Source organism: Sander lucioperca, chromosome 20 (genome assembly GCF_008315115.2).
Source record: "Sander lucioperca isolate FBNREF2018 chromosome 20, SLUC_FBN_1.2, whole genome shotgun sequence".
NCBI classification, from domain to species: Eukaryota; Metazoa; Chordata; class Actinopteri; order Perciformes; family Percidae; genus Sander; species Sander lucioperca.
This window is the reverse complement of record NC_050192.1, coordinates 28403552-28428543: the sequence shown is the minus strand read 5'-3', so window position 1 is coordinate 28428543 and position 24992 is coordinate 28403552. Positions and strand designations below refer to the sequence as shown.

At 40.2% G+C, this 24992-nt stretch overlaps 3 protein-coding genes across 8 annotated transcripts in view; 1 reads left to right on the top strand and 2 right to left on the bottom strand.

The window, feature by feature from the left end:
* tmpoa (thymopoietin a) overlaps nucleotides 1-2289 on the bottom strand; it is a 36157-nt gene extending 33868 nt beyond the window's left edge. For 2 of the 3 annotated variants that reach the window (XM_031316907.2, XM_031316908.2), the window contains exon 1: nucleotides 1741-2289. In XM_031316907.2, the coding sequence (XP_031172767.1) occupies nucleotides 1741-1983 (243 nt within the window). In that variant the 5' untranslated portion in view covers nucleotides 1984-2289. The remainder of the gene's footprint in view (nucleotides 1-1740) is intronic. The other variant, XM_031316909.2, reaches the window with a different exon arrangement.
* A 731-nt stretch (nucleotides 2290-3020) lies between these two features.
* On the bottom strand, nucleotides 3021-11978 carry LOC116062251 (serine/threonine kinase receptor associated protein). Its single transcript, XM_031316915.2, has 9 exons — nucleotides 11528-11978; nucleotides 11037-11172; nucleotides 7940-8021; nucleotides 7716-7788; nucleotides 7282-7381; nucleotides 6740-6877; nucleotides 4490-4626; nucleotides 4033-4182; nucleotides 3021-3781 (listed from the first exon to the last, which is right to left on the bottom strand). Exons 1-9 carry the CDS (start codon nucleotides 11637-11639, stop codon nucleotides 3720-3722), a joined length of 990 nt encoding a protein of 329 aa, XP_031172775.1. The 5' UTR covers nucleotides 11640-11978; the 3' UTR covers nucleotides 3021-3719.
* A 2730-nt stretch (nucleotides 11979-14708) lies between these two features.
* LOC116062242 (protein bicaudal D homolog 1-like) overlaps nucleotides 14709-24992 on the top strand; it is an 83110-nt gene continuing 72826 nt past the window's right edge. For 2 of the 4 annotated variants that reach the window (XM_031316889.2, XM_035996065.1), the window contains exon 1: nucleotides 14709-15350. In XM_031316889.2, the coding sequence (XP_031172749.2) occupies nucleotides 15132-15350 (219 nt within the window). In that variant the 5' untranslated portion in view covers nucleotides 14709-15131. Of the gene's footprint in view, nucleotides 15366-24992 lie in introns of all 4 variants that reach the window. The other 2 variants (XM_035996064.1, XM_035996063.1) reach the window with 1 other exon arrangement.

Sequence of the window (24992 nt, the reverse complement as noted above, 5' to 3'; positions counted from 1 at the left end):
AAGTACAGGTGCACCTCAAGGCTGTGTAAGCTCTCCTTTACTTTTTATAATATACACAAATTATTGCAGAAACATGCATAGAAATAATCACAACAAAAGAGGAAAAGTTCTCAAATATTTCATGCCGTTGTTTTTATACTTTTTACTACAGACACATTTCAGTCAGTACAAGTATTGAGGGTACGTACCAAGCCCTAACTTTGGGGAACAGTAACCTGTGCTGTGATGACCCACTGTCATTCCTTGAATTTGAAAAAATATAAACTAAACTCAATTCACAAAAAACTGTTCTTAACTTCCATCTGCATTTTCCCTCTACTGCAGTGGTTCTCAAATGGGGGTACATGTACCCCTAGGGGTACTTTGGAGGACTGCAGGGGGTACGTGAGATATTTAACACATTGTTTAATAGTTTCAAAGCTGTTGTCCAGAATATTGTTCCTCTTTATGTAGACGTTTTTTTCCTACCAAAAATGTGACATCTGTGTCTCCTTCTTTGGACCTATTCTTGCCTTCCTTCTACTTTTTACAAGTTTCTCACTTTTGTCGAAGTCATGTCACTGTTTTTAAGTTTTTGATACTATTTTCGACCTATTCGTGCCTTACTTCCTTCCTTCTGCCATCTTTTTTCCAAGGTTTTGTCGGGTTTTTTTGTCTCCTTTTCTCGTCAGTATTTAAATGTTTTCCAGGTACAAGGCTGTTTAGTAAATCTATCGCTGACATCGCTGTATTGTTCCTCTTTATATAGACTTTTTTTTCTACCAAAAATGATTTATGCTGGTCAGGGGGTACTTGGCTTAAAGAAACAATTCAAAAGGGGTACATTATTGAAAAAAGTTTGAGAACCACTGCTCTACTGTATATATTTTTTTAAATCCTTTGTACACAGGTCTGAAATTATACGAGACAGTTTAACATGCGCTATGTAGAATCAACTTCTGGGTTCAATGACTTCAGAAAGTCAGCTTCAGAAGGTATTTCTCAGAAGAAAATCTTTCACTTGCTCCTGTGTAAAGGTTCTGAAGAATGCAGGCAGTCGCTGGCTGGAGTGGGATTATTAGTATGAAAACAACAGAGGAATGCAAAGAAACTGAGACCCTACGCCCCAAAACAAAAACCTTACAGTTAAGAGCAAAGCAATCTCAACACTCTTCTCCAAAAGAAACAGGTTGCATTCAGAACAAACCCCTATAAACTTCTTTATCTGCGCTTTAACGCTCTGCACCTCAGATCTGAGATATAATAACGACTGACAACAACAACCTGTTTCCATCATAAAGGTTGGCCACAGATTCACAGGACTTTTGATTTTTTTGTTAAAGCTATGCTTCCCAAACTGGGATCAAGTAAACATAAAGAGAATACAATAGGCCAATTTCCAAATAAAGTATTTGAGGATAAAATGAATGGTGCCAACTGAAGAATGTTTCTGTGGTAAAAGCAACACTAAGTCTTTTTTGGGTGGGGACCCCTGGCAAAAAATATGAAGGGAGTCTTTGGTCAAAGCAGATGTACATTTTATACTTTAAATAATAGTTGATTAGTTTGAGGTTTACAGCATGATGGTCAACGATTCTAGAAGTTAAAAGCTTCTGCTAACTTTCGATGGCCATTTGTTTTGGACAGGTATAGACTACTTTAGGTGCTAACATTGAAATGTCTATTTTCCTTGGTGCTATGTAAGCTTGGCAACGGTAAATTGAATTTAACATTAATTCAAAAACGAATAACAAAACTCACTCTGCCGGAGGAGCGACTTCTGCTGGAGACTACGGGCGGCGGCAGCTCCTCGTCGCTAGAAAAGGCATCGAGAGTCGTGGCCGTGACATGTTTCTTGTTGTTAGCGGTCAGGTTCTTCAGATAAAGCTGCACATACACGTCCTTGGTCGGGTTGCCGCTCGGAAGCTCTACGTTGTGGGCCAGCAGCTCGCTCTTCAGCTTGTCCTTGGTGAGAACAGACGGGTCGTCCAGGTACTCCGGCATGTCGGCGTGCGGATGGAGGGAGAGTAAGTTAGCTAGCTAGCTAACACAGAAGGGGAAAGTGGGATAAATGGAGAGGTTTGGTCTGAGCGGAACGGCTAACCAGCGCCTCTTACTGGATTTAATTCGCAAAACAAATATTAGCTAAGGAAGTAAGAACAGAAGCATATGTCAAAGAAATAAGAAGGGACTAAAAGGAAAATATGACTTGTTGTCGTTTCTCTCTCTTCCTCCTCCTCTCAAAAGAATGAAGAAATGAAAGTGGTTCTTGTTGAGTTGATGCTTTGGGTGAAATCTGCAGCATACTGCGCAGGCGTCACCATCAACATGGGTTCTCCTAATACATCCATGCATGGTGTAGTTTTTGGTTTAGAAGCCTGGTTTTGTGATTTAGCTGCTATACTCCGTAACAGTCAGCTAACGTTACATGCAAACGTCATGGAAATCTTGGTTGCCAATGTTGTTCATTTTGCCTCCAAATTTGGAATCACATTACTGCTGGAACATTGGCATTTGTGTGGTTTTTGGTTAAGAACCCTTTATTGGTGATTTCTCACGGTACGCCGTAATAGTCAGTCTTTGGATACAATGATGACGGAAAAGGAAGCAAATGTTGACGTCTACACGTGTATCGGGTACGATGTAGCATCTACCCTACTTTCATGGGGACGACCCGGGCCGGAAGTTTCAAAGGGAGGTGACTGCCTGTAGAGACCGGCTCCTATTGGTCAGATGCTGTTAGAAAGTTCTTCCTCATTGGTGGAACAAACATACAACTATTTAAAACGAACCGCACGTCACGAGTATTTGACACACGTTCTATCACCCTGTTTTGATAGCACGTTATATGGAAATGAATTACTGATAATATTTGATAGCACAAGACAGTATTTGTTATGGTGTCATATCTTTAAATGTAGTTATTTTACATTGTTAGTTTTCCTAGTGTGAAAGTGCTCGCTTGTACCTAACACATTTGCAATATAAAATAACCATGTGACCATCCCCATACCAAAAAATAAACACCAAACCCAGTTTGCTCTTTGTGCATTACTTAGAAATAAAACAGTAATGGCTTTATTTATTTCATCACTGGACACAAATGAAGACAGAAACCAAAATAAAAACCCAGTGGCATTTCTTCTCTTGCCTGCTTTGACACAAAACAATATTTTCTTTTATTTGGACACTTGACTTTATATACTCAACAAGTACAAAAGCAGCAGATACTCAAAGCAATGTTTAAACAAATGAAAGCACTTTTCTTTAGCACAAACTGTGCAACTACTAATAATATTCTTGTAAATGAACTGAAAACAAGAGCCTTGGTCCAGCTCATAAAATATCTTTTAGCATCATGTGATTGAGGGGGGGGGATTGGGTTTCAAAAAGCTTTAAAACAAGTTTAAGCAGACAGAATTGGGCTAATCAGAGAGAAAGCAGGCAGCGATGAGCTGACACTCACAGGTCTACTGCTTTACTCTACAGCCCATATGACTGCATAAAGTGTGTGTGTGTGTGTGTGTGTGTGTGTATGCCTCTATGTTGTTGTTGTTATTGTTGGGTTAGTCCATGACAGACAAGGCAGTCATAATATCCACATCAGTTCCTGATGGATGGCGGTACTCTGGACTCTGCTCCTTGCTGGGGCCAGATAGAACGCTGGAACACTACTCCGCTTGTTTCCTTTGCCATTCTTTTCTCTTCTCATCCTATTTCCAAACAGCACTGCTTTCTCCTCATGCTTTGATCTCAGGGGCCAATGTGTACATCTGTTCAGAGTTCTCGGCCCCCAGGTCCTCTGAGGAGTAAGGCAAGACAAGTAGAATTAGAACAATCATACTAAAACTTCATTCTGAGGAGTAAGGCAGGACTAAAAAAAGTAGAATTAGAAAAGTCATACTGATACTTCGTAACATGCATTTACAGACACTTTCATGCATTTAGTATTGGTGGTTGCCCTTTGCTGAAAAGATAAGACTTTGTGCTCAATGTCATATAGCTAGTTCTAGATCTGACTGTATAAATGAGTGCCCAAAGTTGTATTTTTACCAGGAAGGACACACTTCCACAAGCCATAGGTTTTCCCCACAGCCGTCTGCCACAGTCGGAGCGTGCCGTCCTCAGAGCCGCTGGCATACAGCTCACCATCCGGACTGAAGCGAACACAGTGCACTGGACCAAAGTGACCCTTATAGGACTCTGCAGACAGGAGGGACAACAAGGACGGAAATGGTAAATATGTGACTATTTGTAGTTTCTCCTAGCTACTATGACAAGAAACAGCTTAACATTTAAAACATCCTCTTTTATACCTTAAATTAACTTTTTTTTTTTACATTTATATGATCAGTCACAGAATCAATTGTAAAACTTCTTTTTTGTAAATTGTGTATTGTACAAATCTGTTTTTCACAAAATGGATAATAAACTACCTTCAACACTGGATCCATTACCTTACATGGGTAAAACGTATCTAAAATTATATAAAAATCTCTCTTCTCCTCACCCAGCTCCTCTTTAGTGCTGTAGTCAAATTTGTAGAGCTTGAAGTCCTCTCCACCGGCAACAAAGAAGTCTTTCTCTGGGTGGAGGGAGGCTGAGTTGATAGGGGCCGGGGCCTCCACTGTCTTTATCAGGTCCAGGCTGAAATATATATAAAAAAATAAATAAATAAAAAAAACGTTCTAATGTTGTACTTCCTTGAAGTCACTGTGGAGAAGCTACATGTCATCAATATCAATATCTTTGCCAACCCAGGGTTTGGGAAGGTGTCCCTTACCACACCAAGTCATAACCATGCACCTGTGAATAAATGTAATTCATTTTTGTCTCCCATTTGTCCTTCCCTACTTACTAATTTGGCTTTTTTTTTTTTAAAGATAATTTTTCTGGGCATTTTTGGCTTTTATTTTATAGGACAGCTGAAGACATTAAAGGGGAGACAAAGGGGGAATGACAATGCAGCAAAGGAGTAAACCTCTATATATGGGCGCGCACTCTACCAGGTGAGCTACCCAGGCACCCTAATTTGGCATTTTACATACAACAATCTTACGATTCAATTCAAAATCAATTCTTAAATACAGGGGGGCATTATTTTAGGCTCTAACTCCAGTGCACCACACAGTGTGCCACACAGTTCACTCGTGTCCCTAGTCTACTGGATTGCAATTTAAAATCACCAGTTCAGCAAATCTATCTATTTATCTATGGGGGATACCCCAGGCAAAGCAATCATTTTTCAATTTTGAGTTTTTGGGCTTTTTTTGCTTCTGTAGCATATCTTCTTTCAGACTATCCAAAAACATAAAAAAATTCACATTTGGGCATTTATTTTACTGTCTATTTGCACCTGTAAATTTCTCCTAAATTCACTAAAAGTTAGCATTACATAATGCCTCATTTGCATATATAAACATAACATTTCAGAAAAATTGTAATACAAAAATAATTAATGTTAGTAATTAACTGGGGAAGTTTCATGTTGATATTAGTTAAAATGTTTACCCCATTTACCTGTAATGTCTTGCAAAATGTCTGATATTTTATAATCCATATCTTTAAAGGCCGTTTTCTCAAAATCCAGTTTCACTCCTATCTATATTCTGAAGGTTTTTCCAGAGGGGTTTGCTCAGATATCATTCATAGTCTGATTTATGTTACATTTTATATCTAAAATATCTATGTCTTAATGTAAGAAATCAACTGGGGAAGTTTCATGGTGATATCAATTAGTTATTTTTTTTTTCCTATTCACCTGGGGTGTCTCCCCTTAAAAAAAGGAACTGCATGCCATTTACTGACCGATATTACTTGTTAATATCTTTAAAAAACAGATGGTGGTCTATGTGTCCTGGAATAAGGAGGTGAAAAGTGGAGCACTGGGCTGTGCTGTTAACATAACCTCTCTGCTGCAGCGCTAGTATGAGTGAAACCCATTGTTATCCAAAATGCCCTAGGAGCACAGGGCTTTTAAAATAAAACAAACTCTGGACCAAGATATTTTCTGCACCAAACCAGAGTTGGTTTGAAAGTTTTGTTAAGTTTGTGTGTTGGTCGGCTGGTATACACTTAATACTTTACCTCATCTTGCAAGGCTAATTATTAAGTTATTTAATCCTAAATGTCTCTGAACGCATTCCTCCTTTGAAGATGAACAAAATTCTTGTGTGTGCACAAGCCAGGTGCTCATGCAGTTTCGCCCATTTCTTTCTGTAAATATTCTGGAAGAATCGTGATTCTTCTGTGAATCCTTTTTTTTTATCTCCCTCCCCTTGTTTCCATGTAGCAGTAATGTTTATTTCAACATAGCTGGTCATGAAAAACAAGTGTGGTCACTTTCTTTTTGATGTAAGACAACGGCAAGAGTATAAAATAGTTATATGAAAAATTGTCTCAATGTAGGAGCCCAGAAATGACTCCTGTAATGTCTAAGGTCTATTGATTTAACAACTCAACTTACTTTACTTGGTTGTAATTGTTGACACACTAATGCATTTTCGTTTTAAAATGCCGATGAATGAAAGCGTTACATTTTGAACGTTAAAAAACGGAAACCGGAGAAGTGTGGATGCCAGGTGTAAATGTAGCAAAAGTTATGCATTTTAAAACAAAAACATATTAGTGAGGATGCTGCCTGAAAAAGATAAAGTTAACTGTTCCGATATGGATGAATCCCAATTGACATTTAAAGTGTTACTCCCATTAGTGTGGACATGTTAGATTCCAGGTTGTGTATGGTGTGAGTACAGCATACCTCAGAGCATTGTAGAAAGCGATTGTCTTTCCGTATGTGATCACAAGTATCTCTCCATCAGCCACATACTCCATGCTGCTCACTGACGTGTCGAACGTTAGCGTCTTCACCTCCTCCATGGAGCTCCTGTCCCACAGCCTAGACACACAGACACACACACCGAAGGATGATTTGAAGTTTGTCGCATAAGATAGATAGATTAGATGACTTTATTAATCCCTAGCGGGGAAATTAAGGTGTCATCGCAGCCAGGTACTATAGAATACTATTAATACAGTACAATGCAATACGATGCAAATGCACTTTTAGAGGAGGGATACAAATACAAATACAGTGGGAATGCATTGCACAGTAAAGAGCTTTACAATGTGATAACTAGATAAGGTGCAGAGAGGACATAAGGTCAATATATAGATATGTAAATAAATATCAATAGTATATAAGTGGTAATTATTCTAGAGTGTGGGGTGCAAAAGATAAGATAAGATGGGACATTGACACACAAACAAAAAGGTAAACCACGAGAAAGCCACTTCACTGACCGTATAGTTTTGTCATCGGCAGCAGAGAGGATCTGCTTGTCGTTGTTACACCACAAGGCTTTTTTTATGGCTGAGGTGTGACCTGCAATCTCCAGAGGTGCTAAAGGACGTAAATATGCAAAGTAAGTAAAAAAAGAAAGAAAGAAAAGGAAGTCAACTACATACAAAAAAGAAACAAAATAATCAGGGTTTGACTGGGATAACTCTGTGGCTATTCTCCTAATAATTCTACTTCCCAGAGCTACAAAGCCTTTCCAATGCTACTGATTTGAAATTTGATCTGTCTCCAGTAGGAGCAGGGTTGCATTGACTAGAGCACAATCTACAGCAAATGGTGAAGAAATCCACAAGGGAGGCACATTTTGAACCACAACAAATAAATCAAATCCTACATGTACAAACAAGCAAGTTTCCTCTTTGATACATTCGCTTACCTGCTTCAGGGTTGCTGAGATCGTAGATGCGCAGCAGCTTGTCGTTTCCTGCAGTCAGCAGACAGGTGCTGTCCTGAGACGAGAGGCAGAAGTATACTCACTGGCGGTTTCAGAAATATCCCAAAAATCATCCCATCCACATTAATGCATACAGGATATGTAGAGAAACAATCAGATTCATAAACATGTTATTTAAATAGCTAATGTCCAGAGACACCACTGACCTGAGTAAAGGTGACAGTCTTGACGATGTGTTTGTGTGCCAGTGTGAGGACCTCGTCTCCACTCACTGCATCCCACACCTTTCTGAAAAGCACAGAGGTACATATTTTTGATTTTATAAGTTCATGTAGCTCCAGCAATAATATTTAGGTTTGAAACAAGGGTTCGTTCAGTGATTTAAATCGTAATTGCACAGCCCTGTGAAACAGCCTGTAAAAGAACTGACTCAAAGCACTTTTCTTCACATCATTATTTACTTATATTAATTGTTGTTAGTTTTGGTTAATTAAGATAACATAACACCAGAACTGATGGACCATCAGGAAGTGCAGGGGTGCAGTCGCACCCAGGCCTAGACCCTATTCAGTATAATTGATGCTACTAATCTATAGGAATGTCTCAATTTATTTTTATTACTTTCATTTTATTGTAAACTCGTCTGTGCTGCGCTCCGGAGGCTCCGTGACCCCCGAGAGCAATTGCAGCCATTCAAGTCAATACGTTCGAATAGCCGGGCAGGAAGTGGAACAGCGAGAGCATCCAGCCAAGTTACCAAAAGACACCCCCCTCACCCCCAATATCGTATAAGTCTCCTCTACATCACCATGGACGACGAGAGATTCATCTTGGAGGTGGAAAAACATAATAGACACCACAGATCTTTTTTTATAAAGACAACGCCAGAAAAGAGAAGGCATGGAGTTTAATTACAGGAGTGCTTGGAGAGGAAGGTAGATACTAGCTAATAACACCTGAATGTTCTTTCAAGCACTTGTAGAGACAATAAAATCTGTATGTCGGGCAGGCAAGACACTCCGCTACTAGTTCCACTTCCGGGATTGCTCTGTTGCTGCCGTAAATTCCGCTGGATCACACTCTTTTCGGCCGGATATCCATTACCTTCCACTTTCTTTTTGTTGACATTTTAAACTTTTGAATGTTCCACTAAAACAAGTTCCTTCCCGAGGCTATTTTGCAGCGGCACCGTGGCTCTTTTTGGTGGTTGAGAAGAAGATTGTGATTGGTTTAAAGAAATGCCAATAAACCAGAGCACATTTGTCTCCCATCCCAGAATGCTGTGTGGACTAGCCAGACCCTCCTCCACAGCGCTGTGGAGGAGGGTCTGGCACAGCAAGACTACTCCGCTACTAACCCCTATTTTCCACCGGGCACGTCTGCTCTGCGTTCTGGGGGTGCCGCGGCCTCCGCGAACAATCACTGCCATTCAAGTCAATACTTGATATTCTACCAGTCACAGTAGTCATGGCGCGTCCTAGAATCGTGCGTGAAACGGCTCTCCGTGCTGCTAAAGATACGCGCCAGGTCTATTTTCACGCGAGCCGTGGGGCGTACGGACAGTCGGGCAGGTAAGTGAAACAGTGAGAGCATCCAGTCGATTTACCAAAATACACCCCCCAATATCATACATGTCTCGTCTACCATGGAGACAACGCCAGAAAAGAGAAGGCATGGAGTTTAATAACAGCAGTGCTTGGAGAGGAAGGTAGATACTAGCTAATAAACATGTGATTGTTCTTTCAAGTACTCGTAGAGACAAGAAAATCTGTGAGTCGGGCAGGCAACACGCTCCACTTCTGAGACCATCTGCTTCTGAAACACTCCCGATGTGGTATGGCCCGTGGCGGAGGACAGAACAAAACCACGGTGCAGCCAGAATGCAGCACAGACGCACGTGGTGGAAAACAGGTAATGGTGTGCGTCCATTGTCAGTGTCATTTCCACGGTTCCCATTCATTTCTATGGAAGCAGCCGTGCAATGCATTCTGGTAGTGTCCCGGGGACTTTGGTGAAGCGGGAGTCGAGTCACCTGATCCTCATTTGCATAATCGGTTTTGAAATCCCAGAGCAGCCAGACCCACATGAGGCCTTCGTCCAATCAGCTGCAGCCATTGTGGCTGTAGGAGGGTGTAGCCTGTTTTCTTTGCTTGTCAGTGGTCAGTGAAGAGAAACTGGTGGCGAGCTCACTAGCGTGCAATGCTGGGAAGCAGGGCGATCCCATCCGTGAAAACGTGTATATGGACATGTACCTTAATAGTTTTAATCTTAATGCTCTGAAGTTAAATCACCTCCAGAGCATGTTATCTGTGCAGCGCAGGTTAATATGGTGATATCCCCAGTTAAAAGTTAACCAGCTTGTGGCTGGTTAGCTCAGTTGGTAGAGCGGGCGCACATACGCAGAGGTTTATTCCTCGACGCAGAAGGTCCAGGGTTCAAATCCGACCTGTGACGGTTTTTCTGTATGTCTTCCCCCCCTCTCTCTCCCCTATCTCAGCTTTCCTATCAAATAAAGGCAGAAATGCCCAAAATGATATGGTACCTGTTCGACTCGCCTCAAGTCTATTTGCCTTTTTTGGTTTTCCATTATGAAAAAAAGTCCTTGGTACCTAATAACAGGTACTTTTTTTAGTATCACCTCCGTCGAGGTTCCAAGCGAGCTGAGGCGATACCTAAAGGTAACGTGAAAACCTGCAGACTACTGATTGGTCAGAGAGAATCGTCACTAATCACTGTGTCATCATTGCTAGCGACAGACGGGGGTGTCCTGAACAAACCCGCCATTTTTAAATAGTTTAGCCAGCTGTGTTTTTTTTGCTGCCTCCAGCTTGTTTTGAAACAATTTTTTTCTTCTGGCAGCCACGCTTGCCTCAGGCATGAGGCGGTACTAAATCTGCAAAAATGGAGGACAGGGGCACCGCGACACCGAGTTGAGCCGAGCAGAGCTGGTACTAGCCATAGACTGTATATATTAACTAATACAGTCTATGGTACTAGCAGTGGGTAAGCGCCATTAGTGATGCTGACAAACCTGAGTAAAACCCTAAGATTGCTGGGTAACCCACTAAACAAGCTTCATGATACAGGCCCCTGGAGTCAGTACAAATATATTATTTTATAATACTTACATATTTATTGGTTTGCGAAAATCTACCTGAATAACGATCAGTACCAGTTTACCAGTAGTCAGGTAGTAGTGTAAAAGTAGTCAGAGTGAAAAACTAGATAACTCGATTATTTTCGACATCTTGCTTAAAGACACACAGCTAGGCAGGTCCAGTCTGGACTGGACTCTTCACTCACGCTGTGAAGTCAGCTGCGGCAGTGGCTGCCTTGGTGGCGTCTGTATTCAGAGTGGCTCCCCAGACAGCGCCTTTGTGACCCAGAAACGTTCCTATCCAGTCCCCTGTGTCTCCCTGGCGCAACATGGGCTTGCCATCTGACAAAAGAAAAGCAGGGAGGATACAAAGGTCAAATGCATCTTAGGACGAAACCTGATGATACAGCAGTCGACAGGTGTCTATTAAACAAGCCAGACTGCCTCACTTTGATAACGCCTGATTTAGCATTGTGGCAACAGCAGCTTCCAAGAATACACTTTAAGGGTTTAAATGAACAATTTAAGAACCATATTTAAAGTTCAAGTGTGTTTTACGAATCAGGCAGGATGCAGAGTGAAGTAAAGTTAAGTCAGCATTCACCCTGGATTTATGTCTTAGAACCACTTCCGAGTATTTTTTAGTAAAACATTATTTGCGTAACATTAACGTGAACAGGCTGTCCATTGGTCTCACCCTTGCAGGCGCTGATGAGAAAGTAGCCATAGGGAGTGATTCCACTGAAGGCCAGGTCCACCACAGGCCGGGTGTGACCGGAGCAGGTGAGCGGAGTCTGTCTCATCGCCATGGTCCTCCAGCTGGGCAGGAGACTGTTCACACGGAGGGAGTAGACAGTAGAACGCTATTGAATAGCTTGCTAACTAGCGGGCTAGGCTAGCTGGTTAGGAGAATGACAAGACAACCAGCTAGCTAGCTAACGTTAGTATTTGGGTGAGTGATTTCAATTGACCAGCAGTTGAATGATGAGTGAGAATTCCCTCCGTATGTTTGTCAAACTAATCAGCGGGTCCCCCTCCCAGCGAAGGATTGGCTGTCGTGCTAATAGCTACAACATTGCAACTAACTAGCTAGCAACGTGCAACGCGGCGTAAGTGATAATATAGCCGGTGTTGTTCCGCCAGCCACAACAAAAATAATACTTCCGGTTTCACAATAAAATCGTCACTGATACTGACTGGAAAAGGAGTGGTCAATATTATAAATAAATAAATATTATTCAAGTAATTATTATTAGACAAATATCCGCATAAATAAATAAGACAAAAGACAATAATTTCATGGAGTTTTAAAACGATTCAGTCATTATAATAACGGGTATTTAATCCTGCTTCTTTCCACGCTAACAATTTATTGCATTTTCAGCTGTTTTTATTTCCAAATGTATATTTTCCAAAGTCTGTTGTAATTTCAAAACGCAGTGACTGTTTTATAACTTTTCATCTGACAAACAAGTCAAACAGGCCAAAGACAGTTATGCATTTGGTTGTTGCCATGGTCTGAATGAGAAAATTATTAATTTGTTTAATAATGTCTTATTTATCATTGAACATTTTGAGTCTCCGTAGCAGGCAGTTTGCAGCTTGCAAGACGATGCTTTTTGTAAGATTGCAACTCACAAAAAGCAAATTGCTTTAGAAGACAATCATATTTTCCATTTAATTTTAGTAATCCTGTGGCAAAGTCAATTAGTGATAGTGTGAATAGCATAGATGGTGAATAGTGTTTATTATTTTACTCTTGTTCTGATCTTCAGAATCAGAATCAGAAAAAGGTTTATTGCCACAATAAGTACACTTAATAACTACACTTGGAATTTGCCTTGGTGAATGGTGCAAACATTTAAAAAAAAAAGAGGTTGAATGGGTTGAGTGCAGAATGTGCACTACTGGTTCTCTTCCCACAAGTGGCCTACACCTTTTACACAGTGATGTATAATAATATATTTTATAACTTTTTGACATCTATTATTAATCTAATCTTAACTGTGAAAATTGAATGCATTATTAATCAATTGAAATCTTAAACTTTTCTTACTTTTATTTTGAAAGCAGGACAACGACTTCTTCATGTGCTTTTTGGCAGGATAAACCATGGGATAAACGGGATAAACGCATCTCTGGCGTACTGCTGCCCCCTGCAGGAAATTAATTCCTTCACTTTACACTGATAAATCGCACACATTTATACCATAATAAAGTGTTCATCCTTAGCTGTATTTGTCTTATGCTCCTGTATTTCAACTTAATGACCTAATTGTAAACGTGCATTAGCCTTATTATCTCACACGTGAGGTTTCACACATTTTTATCAAAATGTTTTTTGTCAGGATAAGATATTGTATTAGCTTCTCTGCACTGACTCCCTGTATTGAAATAATTAATTTAATGTCAAGCCCTTCTCCTCACCTACCAAGCTCCTAATGATTAGTCACAATCCTATCTTAAAGAGCTCATAAGTACCCCACTAGAACACTGCGGCCCCAGAATGCAGAGTTACTTGTGGTTCCTAGAGTCTCTAAAAGTAGAATGGGAGTCAGAACCTTCCACTATCAGGCTCCTCTCCTGTGGAACCAGCTCCCAGTTGTGGCTTGGGAGGCAGACACCATCTCCACATTTAAGAGCTTAAAACTCTCGTCTTTAATAAAGCTTATAGTTAGAACTGGCTCAGGTTTGCCTTGGACCTGCTCTTAGTTATGCTGCTATTGTTTAAGATTGCTGGGGGACTTCCTGACACATTGAGCTCCTTTCTCCTCCCCTCTCTCTTCATCTGAGTGCATTCATGTCACATTAATGCATGTTACTAACTTAACTTCTTCCCAGGAGTCCTTGTGCTTTCTTGCCTCACAGATTTCCTTTGATTGTGGTTGCAGCTGCTACCATGGTCGTGCTGGATGCCTCTGCTATTATTATTATTATTATTGTTTTACAATCATTACTGTTATTATAATTGCATTCCATTATACCCACTGCTATAATTATTATAAGTCATATTTCTATAAATATTATAGTTAGGTATTATTGTAGTTGCTTTGCATCTCTCTCTCTCTCTCTCTCTCTCTCTCTCTCCCTCTCTCTCCCTCTCTCTCTCTCTCTCTCTCTCTCTCTCTCTCTCTCTCTCTCTCTCTCTCTCTCTCTAACTGGTCAAGGCAGATGACCTATGGTCAGGTTCTGTCTGAGGTTTCTGCCTGTTAAAAGGACGTTTTTCCCTTGCCACTGTCAAATGCTTGCATTTGGGTGGAATTGTTGTGTGTCCTGAGACTTCTGTTATGATTTGACACTATAATTGAATAATACATTTTGGCAAAAGTATAAAGCGACGATATAATTTTATATAAACAAGCCTATCACGTGCATTTACAGGTAAATATAAATGTTAGCATAAAGTACTATATTATTGTGATAACATACTATAAAAGTAACATATTACAAAGGCCTAATGTTTTTTGGGGCTCATATTAGATTATACTGATTTTGATGTATCACAACTGCCCTTATTTACTTTGCCAGGTAGAAAAAAAGAGTAACATAATCTAAGCTAAAGAATTTCAATATAAATATAGGCCTAATTCAATATAAATAATGTGTTCCTATAAACAATAAAAAAGTAGGCTATTAGAGACCCCTATTGTGGACAGCACCTACATTTTCAAGTTAATTATCAATAAATTAAAACTTTAAAACCTGTAAAAAGAAAAACAAATGTGGACATTTTTTTATTACAATAGTAGTAGGCTAACGTAAAAAGAAAATGTTGCGTAAAACTAAAGAAAAACTTGTCTATAATGATCAGTGTGATTTCCAAACGGCTTATTAAGGCTACAGCTCCTGAGATCCTATTCTTTGTCTCATTAGGTGAGGCAGGGCTGTACCCTGAGCCTGCAGCAGAAGGACAAAGAGCGGGGAGTGTGCCTTGCCTCACGGCTGCAGGCAGAGATGGCGTCCTGATGCCGGTGAATAAGCAGAAAAACAGAGCAGAGGGAGGGGAGAAGGATGCGGGCAGCGGAAGATAAAAAGCTGCATCATTTAGAGCATCACATGGCAGAAGATGAGTTTCTCTGGTGATGGTGAGGATGACAACGCTTTAAGGATATTTGCGGGTGTTTCTTTTATATTGACACTTATTTTTTAATTTTTTAAACATGAGCTTTGAAGCAGCAGTGTGATTCTTTTGAGGGGAAGCGGTGGGGGTTTGTTGTCTACCTCAGCTATTTCTCCCTCCGCCGGGGCTCTCTGCTCATCCGACGCAGGGAGGAGAGGGCAGAGGGAGGGAGAGAGCAGCGATGGCTGCCGGTGGAGCAGGATGCGGGGACACGGTGGAGCAGTGCCGGGTCGAGGTGGAGCGTCTGACTCGGGAGCTGGCGGAGGCCAACCGCGAGAAGATCCGGGCGGCGGAGTGCGGGCTGGTGGTTCTGGAGGAGAACCAGAGCCTGAAGCAGCAGTACGCCGAGCTGGAGGCCGAGCAGGAGACGCTGAGGCTGGAGCTGGAGCAGCTGCAGGAGGTGGGCTCGGCAGGGGTAGGGCTCGTTACTCGAAGAAATGAAGCATTAATTAGTTAAATAACTCATAGCCTAAGACGTTTCTTACTTTCGCTACTAATTAGTCCTAGTCGTTACATTTGCACCGTCCCAGGGCAAGCATGGTTATCACTTCACAAATAAGTTAGGCTATATAATAAATAAGTTATGAATAGCCTAAATTGTGATATGTTAATGTTAATCCTACATGAGCACCACTTTCTGTTGCTTAGGCCTAACCTCTTCTGGGCTGTAGGCAGCTAACAATACACAGGCCCAGTTTTTAACACAACTATGTTAGTTTTATTTATTCTATTATAATTTTTTTTAAATTACTTACAGTAATATAGTAATGTAGCCTCAATCTTAGCCTATACGTTTTTCTTATATATCTTTATGTAGAGGCCATGTGTTAAATCCAATAAACACAACACTGACATATCGTCGCCTTATAAACTAGTTATGACAAACATGTTAGCAGGCAGTGACCTATTTATACACCCCACAGACAGAGCAACATTAGCATTGATTTGGAGTTATGTTTGTGTCCACCAGATGAATCTAAGTCCAATATTTACTCTTGTTTAGCTCTGGTTAACTCCTGAGGGAAATATCTGACTCTTTAGCTGCTAAATGCCCCACCATGTTTACCATCTAGTTGCTATCTGTGTCTGTCTGTCTGCTGTAGGTAGTATACAGTGGGTTTATCAGAGCTTTTTCTCTGAAAACAACTCCCAACTGCTGCTGGGAACAGGGGTTGAGGGGAGGTTCTGGTTTGAAAAACAAAACAAAACAATGAGCTGAAAGATGTTAAAAAGTTCAGTGGGTTCGTCACTATGAACAAGTCCTTTTACATTACACATTGCACAAAGTCATTTGATCCATTGTTCATATCAAAATATGATTATATATATATATATATATATTATATATATATATATATATATATATATATATTATATATATAAAATTGATTAGTGCAGCTTTTAGGCCTAGCCTTTTTTTTACAGAGGCACACTGCAACCCAGACTGTTATACTGTATGATCCCATGTGTATGTTAGAATGGTTAAAGGGACCATAAGGACATTTTGCAACCAGCTGCTTGTTGTGTTTGGACAGTTTGTAGTATTTTGACACAGGCCGATACGAGCTAGAGCACTTTGGAGGTATGGAAATGGATTCTTGTTACGCTGCGACTGCTAGGCTGTGTTCATAACCAGCCCTCCACCATGTGATCATTCACATATCTAGGCTAAACATATAGCTTGGTATGTGATGTCATTGTTCATGTAATTCTGCAGAGTATTCTGTTTCACCTCTGGCCGGTAAGCTATGTTCTCTTAGTCTGACAATCAATTTCAACTAACGAGATTAGTGATCAACAAGTTTTTCTGATCGATATGCATCAGAGAACAGCAGTGTTTTAGTCACGTCCACCTCAACCGAGACTAAGTCATCACCAAGACCAGAATGTATGGAGACCGAGACAAGACCAAGACCACAGCAGGGCGAGACCCACACTGCATGACACGATAACGTGGAAAATGCTAACCAAAGGCTCTCCTCAAATTAACCTGAAATATCCACATTCCCATAAAAAACACCCACAGAAAACAAATTAAGATTCTTCATTCACCCCCTTTTTATTGCCATAAGTGTAGCATAAGAAATGCCTTGACAAAATAACCAAAAGGGATTGCAATTTTATGTGTAGGAATATCTCTTACAAACAATACAAACAATCCCTGCAGTTGTGGTCTTGACCGATCTTGAAATGAAATCCAGAGTCCTCTTTATCTTTGACCGAGACAAGACTGAGTAAAATGCAGTCGATTCCATGACGAGACTGAGACCTTCAAAAAGTGGTCGCGAGACCAAGACTCGAGTACTACAACACTGGAGAACAGCATTTCCCAGCATGTAGGCATGAATGGCAAAATTAATTTACCAGTTTGTCAGCTATTATACAGACCAAGGTTGGACTCGGAAGGTGACTGTGCAGTCACATCCTGAAGGTCAGTGTGTCTATCTGTCTGTGTGTGTGTGTGTGTGTGTGTGTGTGTGTGTGTGTGTGTGTGTGTGTGTAAATGGCTTAGAGGAAGCAGGCAGCAGTACCAGTTCATGCATATGATGAGTCAACAGTATGTTATTTTTAACTATAACTATATATAACTATTTAAACAGTTGTGTCCTCCATGGACACTTTGTTATTGACAGCAGTGGTCTGTAGAAGTAAATGGCAGCCGGGGAAGTGAAACTTGAACACACTCATTGTTGGAAACTTCCCAGTGCAATCATAGTGCTGCATGGTTGGCCAGTGGTAGGTCAGTTGGAGAAGCTACGGCTTCAGTGATTTACACATGCAATTATGATTTATTACAACTCTGGCGTTATTTTGTAATTATGGTCTTCATTTCTATCAGTAATAATAAAGTTGTACTCTGGCCACGGCACCATCACTACCACAGAGTCTGATGTGGCAGCGGGTGGTTATGGCTAGAAAGGATCGCGGATTTGCATTCGACAGCAGCCTTGTAGTGACTGACATCAGTGGATAACAACAAATTATGTCAAAGGATCCGTCTTGTGTATAAATATGAAGTAGGCAGGCTGTTAGCGGCAAACTTACTCCTGATTTTCCTGGGAGACTCCTGTTTTTTATTGCCCTCTCCAGGTTACCTCCCGCGGTAACAATTCTCCAGTATTTCTACCAATTTATGACAAATTTCACACCTTTTTCGTGAACAGTGCAAACAGAGCAGACACATTCTCTGTCTGAGCTTGACTCGAAGCACAGTTGTATGTAAGACCATGGAGTGCAAATATAAATTTATATAGTTTCTTCTATAAATGATTCACTTCAACACTGTGTGTGTGCTCTATACAGAATCATGATTATTTCATAGCCAGGCAAGCAACTAAGGCACCACTCACATAATTTACTGTCCGTGTAGTCTTGCATTGCCAGCTTTATCTCCACAGCGCTGTGGAGTAAGGTCTGGCTACACCACAGATACATTCTGGGATAGGCTAAGCTCTGGACGCAGTTACCAGAGAGCCTAAAAAGAGGGGCAAAGCCTGACATGCCCTGGATGTCAGGCTTTATCCTGGAAACGTACTACCCTTGATCCAGTCTTATGACTGCAAATGAGAATTTCTGTGCAATTACTGTTTACGGTCATTTATGCATTTTAATAGATATCGGCTAACAGAGGGTTTGTTGTAGAAATATTGTTGTTAGAGCCTTTTCAGAAACTTCCTTCATGTTGTCTCCACTCTCAACAATCTTTACTGGCATCAGCAACAAGCAGCCGAATGTGATCAATTACAGTTCTTGTGGTATCCCAAATGGTATCTCCATAGCCACTTTAGCCTCAATGTAGTTACAATTTTAAGGAGGTGCATTATTAACAATATTAATATAACCATATTACCATGAGGATCACCTTTCACATTACACATTGCCATAAGATCCATTAAATAAATACAGTTTTGTAGTGTTTGAAAATGTCTGATGTTGGCAGCCCCTAGTGGTAGCGTAAAAAAGAGACTGTGGCAGCCAGTAACGCACACTGAGAATGCACTACCACTAAAAATGAATTCACTGAAAGCAACACTTATACTGCACCGATTTTCAGATTGTCTAATTTTTTGACAAATAAAAATGTATGATTTGAGAATTATTTGAAAAATACTATGATCCCATATGAACATTGAAATAATTTGTGCATGCTGTAGTCATTCCTCCTGTTCACACTGGCCATTAAAATATCCTAATACAACAATACAAACGGCTGTTGTCTCACCTTATAGGGAAGATTGATACTCTCAGCCTTCATGTCATTTAGTTGTTATCATGTGCATTAGCTAATTGGGTGACATGGACTGGCTGGTTTAATGTAATAATCATGGGCTTCAAAGCAGGAGGAAACCTCAGACGGCTCCTTCAGTGGGCTTTAAAGAGCTAGCCCCAGCTCGCTACTAATTAGCTCAACAGGAGTCCATCACATTGGTTTGTACAGTGAGCCTCATCTCCACTCTGTGCTGGTTGTCATCAGGCTCGGTGCCAGCTCAGGTTTCCTCTATTTCCATGCACAGCAGTAACAGCGTATGGTCTTTAAGTTGTGCCAGTTCTCCCCGTGTACATGAACGGTTAAGAATGATGGGAGTAACTCCACCTCTGGTAGTAGGTGGCGCTCTGCCAATGTACAGCTGGTCGGAATAAGGCTTTTCTTCCTGTTTGTCCTTTGTCAAAAAAACAACAACTTAAAAAGTGGGGCGAACATTGACATCTTTTCAGCGCTGTACAGTTCGTACATTCTATATGCCTAATGGCGAAGTCCTCAGTGGGTTTAAAGGTTTAAAGCTTGTGTTGTTGCTGTTGTTTTTGGCGCTGTTGCTTCCAACTCTCTTCTTATTCTGGTTCAGAAATCACTGCAACGGAGTGGGGAGGGGCAGTTAGAACCTACGGAGCATGTGCAGGCGTGTAACCTGAGCTGAAAGTGTGTTCCATTTACTTCGGAACTTGGAAGCTAAAGCTGGGAATGACAACACATTCCATTGCGTTCCATTTACAAGTCGGATTTTCATTTTCATTGGCTCTGGTTTGACTCTGCTCAATGCATAAACAGTTGTGAAAGCTGTAGTAACATACAGTTATTAGCAATTCTGTGTTATTTGTGTCTCACTAAATCAGTCGTACACAGTCCTGTCCAACTTCTATCATTGGGCATGTTGCTACGCTGTTTGTATGCACAAAGAAAAGTGTAATGCGTTGTTTTCAACTGGCATTGCTAACAATGGTTAACCTGGCTAGAGCTAATAAAAACAATGAAAATCTGACTTGTAAATGGAACGCGTTCAACTCGGGTGTGATGTCATTCCCAGCTTCGGCTTCCGAGTTCCGAGGTAAATGGAACGCACTAATACTCCGGTTAAGGTGTATACATGCTTAGTTATCAAGGTCTGTTAACAGGGGTATGACAACTTACACTGGGATAAGGTGTTTACATGGCATTTGAGAAACCAGGGTATTGCCATATAGGACTGATGATTCAGTGTTAGATGGATTTAAGCATCTTTGTTTTATTTATTTAATAATTAATAATTTGTTGGGCCTTAGTACATGGGGCGCACACTCAACCAGGTGAGCTATCCAGGCGCCGCTCTTTGTATTGTTTTTACACAAATAAATACAACATGGGCATTATTCCACCCTTTCAAATTCCTCCATAGTGTAACTTTTAATAGCCTTTTATGTTTTTAGGTGACTTTGAGATATACAAGCTTTTTGCTTTCATCTATCTGTGAAACTGTATGTGTGTGTCCTCACAGTTGAGGTTAAGTGAGCCTTAGCTGGTGTGCCATCCATACTTTCTGTTCTGTTGTTGTAGCATCACTTGACATCTGCTGGGGTCAACACGGTGTCCCCACACATCCAAACAGACAGAGACAGAGACAGACAGAGAGTTTAATGGTAATATGAGGACCAAATTCCCTCATAGACATACAGTATTGTGTACATCAGTGATCTCCAAAGTGGGGTACGTGAAAAGGCTTTTAGATTCATTTTTTCTTACAAAAAGCTTCATATTTCATATACAAATTTTACAAAATGTTTAAATCTGTAATAGTTCATAGATTAGCTACTTTTTAATCTAACAAATCTGTAACTCTTAGAATCTGCAAATATGTCTAAACATGTTTAATTTTTTTGTTTTAACTTTCTAATACACTTTTCTATGTTGTTCCTTCACTTCACTTCAATAGGCTACATCAAATTATAACTTGCAAATACATGAGGGGGTCCTCGGTTGTATACAAATCTAATTATTTCTCAATCAATTACATAATGATAATGGTTTAATTTAATACTGGTTCAGAGGTTATACTCCTGTCAGGCCTAGCAGCCTATCAGGAATAATGCTTCACTCACTTTGCCAGTCAAGTTGTGAAGTTCATCCTAAAAAAGAGTTTACATGGTATTTAGTTTTAATAAGTACATTTGAACCAGTCTGTTCTTTAGCTGAACAGTAGAGAAACAGAATTAGATCAGATAAAACTTTATTCATCCCGAAAAAAAGTATACAAGACGCTTGGTATTGTTAAATAAATATATACATACATAGTATAAACATAAAATATACTTATATATTAAAATAAAAAAGCATAAATTATGAACTGCCTACGTGACAGTGGTGTAATCTGCATCAAGTCCTGCCTCCTGCACACTCTACCCATGTGCCACCAAACCAGACTGAGTATTTTAGAATATTACTTGAGTAAAAGACTTAAAGTATCTGATGTTTACTGTACTTATCAAAAGTAATTAAATGTACTTAAGTATTAGAAGTAAAGTAAAAGTAAAAAAACGTTTGATTATGGCCAAAGGTGTGTAACGCTGTCGTCAGCACCACTGTCATCGGGGTAGTCGTCGTCTGTTACCATAGCGGCAGAGCCTGCACCACGTGCTTCCATGACACTATCAGTCATTATGCTTCCTCCTCTTCTTCTTTAGTTTTGGCCTATGTTTTTTTTTTTGCTTTGCAACAACTGGAGTGGAGCGTGTATTAACTTGTAATCTAGGAGCAATGATTCAATAAACCTTTTTTTTTGAAGTAACAAGTAACTAAGATGCTTAGGGGAGATGTAGTGTAGTAAAAATACATTTTATTTAGGAAATGTAGTGGAGTAAAAGTAAAAGTTTCTGGAGATATAAATAACGAAGGAAAGTATAGATACGTGAAAATTCTACTTAAGTACAGTTATATTACAACACTGGGTGTTAAAACCTTTAGATGCAGTCTATCATGCAGCATTGGGTTTTTATTACTGGTGCCAATTTTCGCACACACCATTGTGTTCTGTACACTCTAGTGGGCTGGGACTCGTTGGTCTCTAGTGTCATGTAACTGTTCACATGCTGGATCTAGTTAATGGCGTAAGGTTACTCGCATAGTGATGAGGCTGCCACAAGGGGGCGTGATACACATTGCTTAAGGCAGTCGGGAAAATGTCCTAGGATGTAATGCTGTATGCTACGGCCCATACTGTTCACATGTCAGGAGACAACGAAAAGCCTCTTGAGTTGTATGAACGTGTCACGGAGCATTCATTCCGCAAGTACCAGACTCGTTCCAAAGATTCGTTGGTACTGGAGGTTCCTTGGGCTCATTCAGAGTTGGGCAAAACTGCGTTTGTTTACAATGCCTCTTTTACTTGGAATGAGTTTCAAAGGAAACTGATGCTAGATGTCTTGGTTTCCGCTTGGCAATTTAAAGCCATGCTTAATGAACAAATTGTTAACAATATAATTGTTATTTGTAATTGTGTTGTGTTTCTAATTTCTTTTTTAAATGATGCTGTGCACAGGGCTCAGCTGTGAAAGAGACCTGTGTCTCAGTCTGATCTTTCCCTGTATAAATAAAGGTGTAAGAAGTGAGAGCTCATGGCACAGTGGTTCATAGAAAGGTAGTGTCTGGTTCCAAAAATCACACTATAGTCATTTAATTCTTTTTTAGTTTTAATATTTTTTCAATGAAAATGAGAGTAATGATACAAATATGATCATTCCCTCCAATATCGTGAATCATATCGCAATTGCAATATCAGTCAAAGTAATCGCAACTAGATATTTTCCTCATATCGTGCAGCTTTAATTATGAGTCAAGGAGAAGTTAAATTAAAATATTGTTAAGACTGTGTAACAGTAACTTCATACCATGTTTATTGATTCACCTTCATGGTCATTTTTGGAGCTGCAGTTTGTAGTTGTGTTGTATTGGGTTGTGTTATAGGCTATAAGTACCAGATACGTTTCCTGTAGGCTGTGTGCCTCAGACAAACCCTGGATCTGCAGTCTCTACTCTCTCCTCAGCTCTCTGATAGTTATGAATGTGACACAGCCACATGGTCAGAAGCACTTAGAAGCAGACTGGATGTCTGAAAGATTCATGTCTACTTTTGCAGACATGCATCACGCACGCACGCACGCACAGACGCAGGCACGCACACACGCACACACACACACACACATACACACACACACACAGAGCAGAGAGGACATGGTGAATTATTTATTAAGTATGAGGTAATAATGGTTAATGGTTAATGGTTGTCCTGAACACAAAGCTCTATTTCTCAAAGTTTCCGTGAATTTATGTTTTTAAAGGGAACTACGCATTAAACACAAAATGAGCGTTAATGCACTGATAAATCAGTGTCTGAATTACAAGCCCTTAGATTTTGTTGACCATCAGTGATTGGATGATTGGTTGGTGACTTTTCTGCCTCCATCAGATCACATTGGATGTGCAGTTTTTTTAAGTCCATTTTACTACAACTAGTGTCTTATTTTTGTAGTTTTGGTCATCAGGGCAATAATAACTGTCTAATAATAAAAGTCTGATGGGGCCAAAACCACAAGCACAAACAACACAGGTTATTTAGAAGGGAAAATGAAGGAACAGTAAAATTATTACCCAAACTGTCTGTTGTAAACATTCATCAGTGTATAGACCTACTTCCTGCTTTAGCTTTGACCTACTGTACTTACTGTAGTTGTGCACACAGTTGTCCTGTGCAATGAGACTGGCCTCCCAAAAATAACAAGACCATCACTTCTTTCAGCAAGTGCCCAAAACCACATATGGTTCACTAACAAAGACCACGCTATATAACGATATGGGTTTAGAAAAGTTTAATATATATATATATATATATATATATATATATATATATATATATATATACACACATCTAGATGATGGAAAGCCAAGATAATTCACAGGTTTTCTTTGTGGACTATAACTCTGCTTTGAATATGATCGTAGGTAAGATTCTTACCTACAAAACTTTTGATTATGTCAACCAGAAGTCAATCACTTTTTATGTCATGGGATTCTTGACTTTCTGCACCATAGAACACAGGCAGTCAAAAGTAACAACATGCTCTCTAAAACCCAGTACATAAACATAGGTGCCCTGCACTATCTCTCCTATATTCATTGTACACTAATGACTGCATTCCACACTGTGACACAACAGTGGTAGGGCTGATCTCATACCACAACGAATAAGATTACAGAAATGAGGTCTTGTTGCTTGTTGACTAGTGCTGTCACCTCAACTTGGAACTAAATGTTTCCAAAACTAAAGAGCTGGTGGTTGACTTTTGGAGAGCTGGGAAGGCTGACCGTTGACAACCTGGAGGTGGAAGGAGTGAACAGCCTTAAAGGACAATTCCGGCACAAAACGAACCTAGGGGTTATTAACAGATGTGTACCCACTCTGTCTCTCTGGGACATGTTTTCATGCTAATCGAATGTGTTTGTAGCTTGAACGACGCTAGCGCAGACCGCTGCTTAGCTTACCATGCTAGCATTCGGGGCACAGGGAACGTAAAAACAAATCGCTATTTCTACCACTAAAAAGGCTCAAAATATCACCACACTTCAACGGTAGCATAATGAGGGTCCCTAAATGTTAACCGAAGCATTGAGAGCTTTGTAAGTGTACAGACAGTTTATTGAAAAGACAAAATCCGGGGACATTTTCAGCTCAGAAGCGTAAATACCTCCAAAACAGGTAATTTTTTTATCTTTGTAAACTTAAAACGGGGACACTGC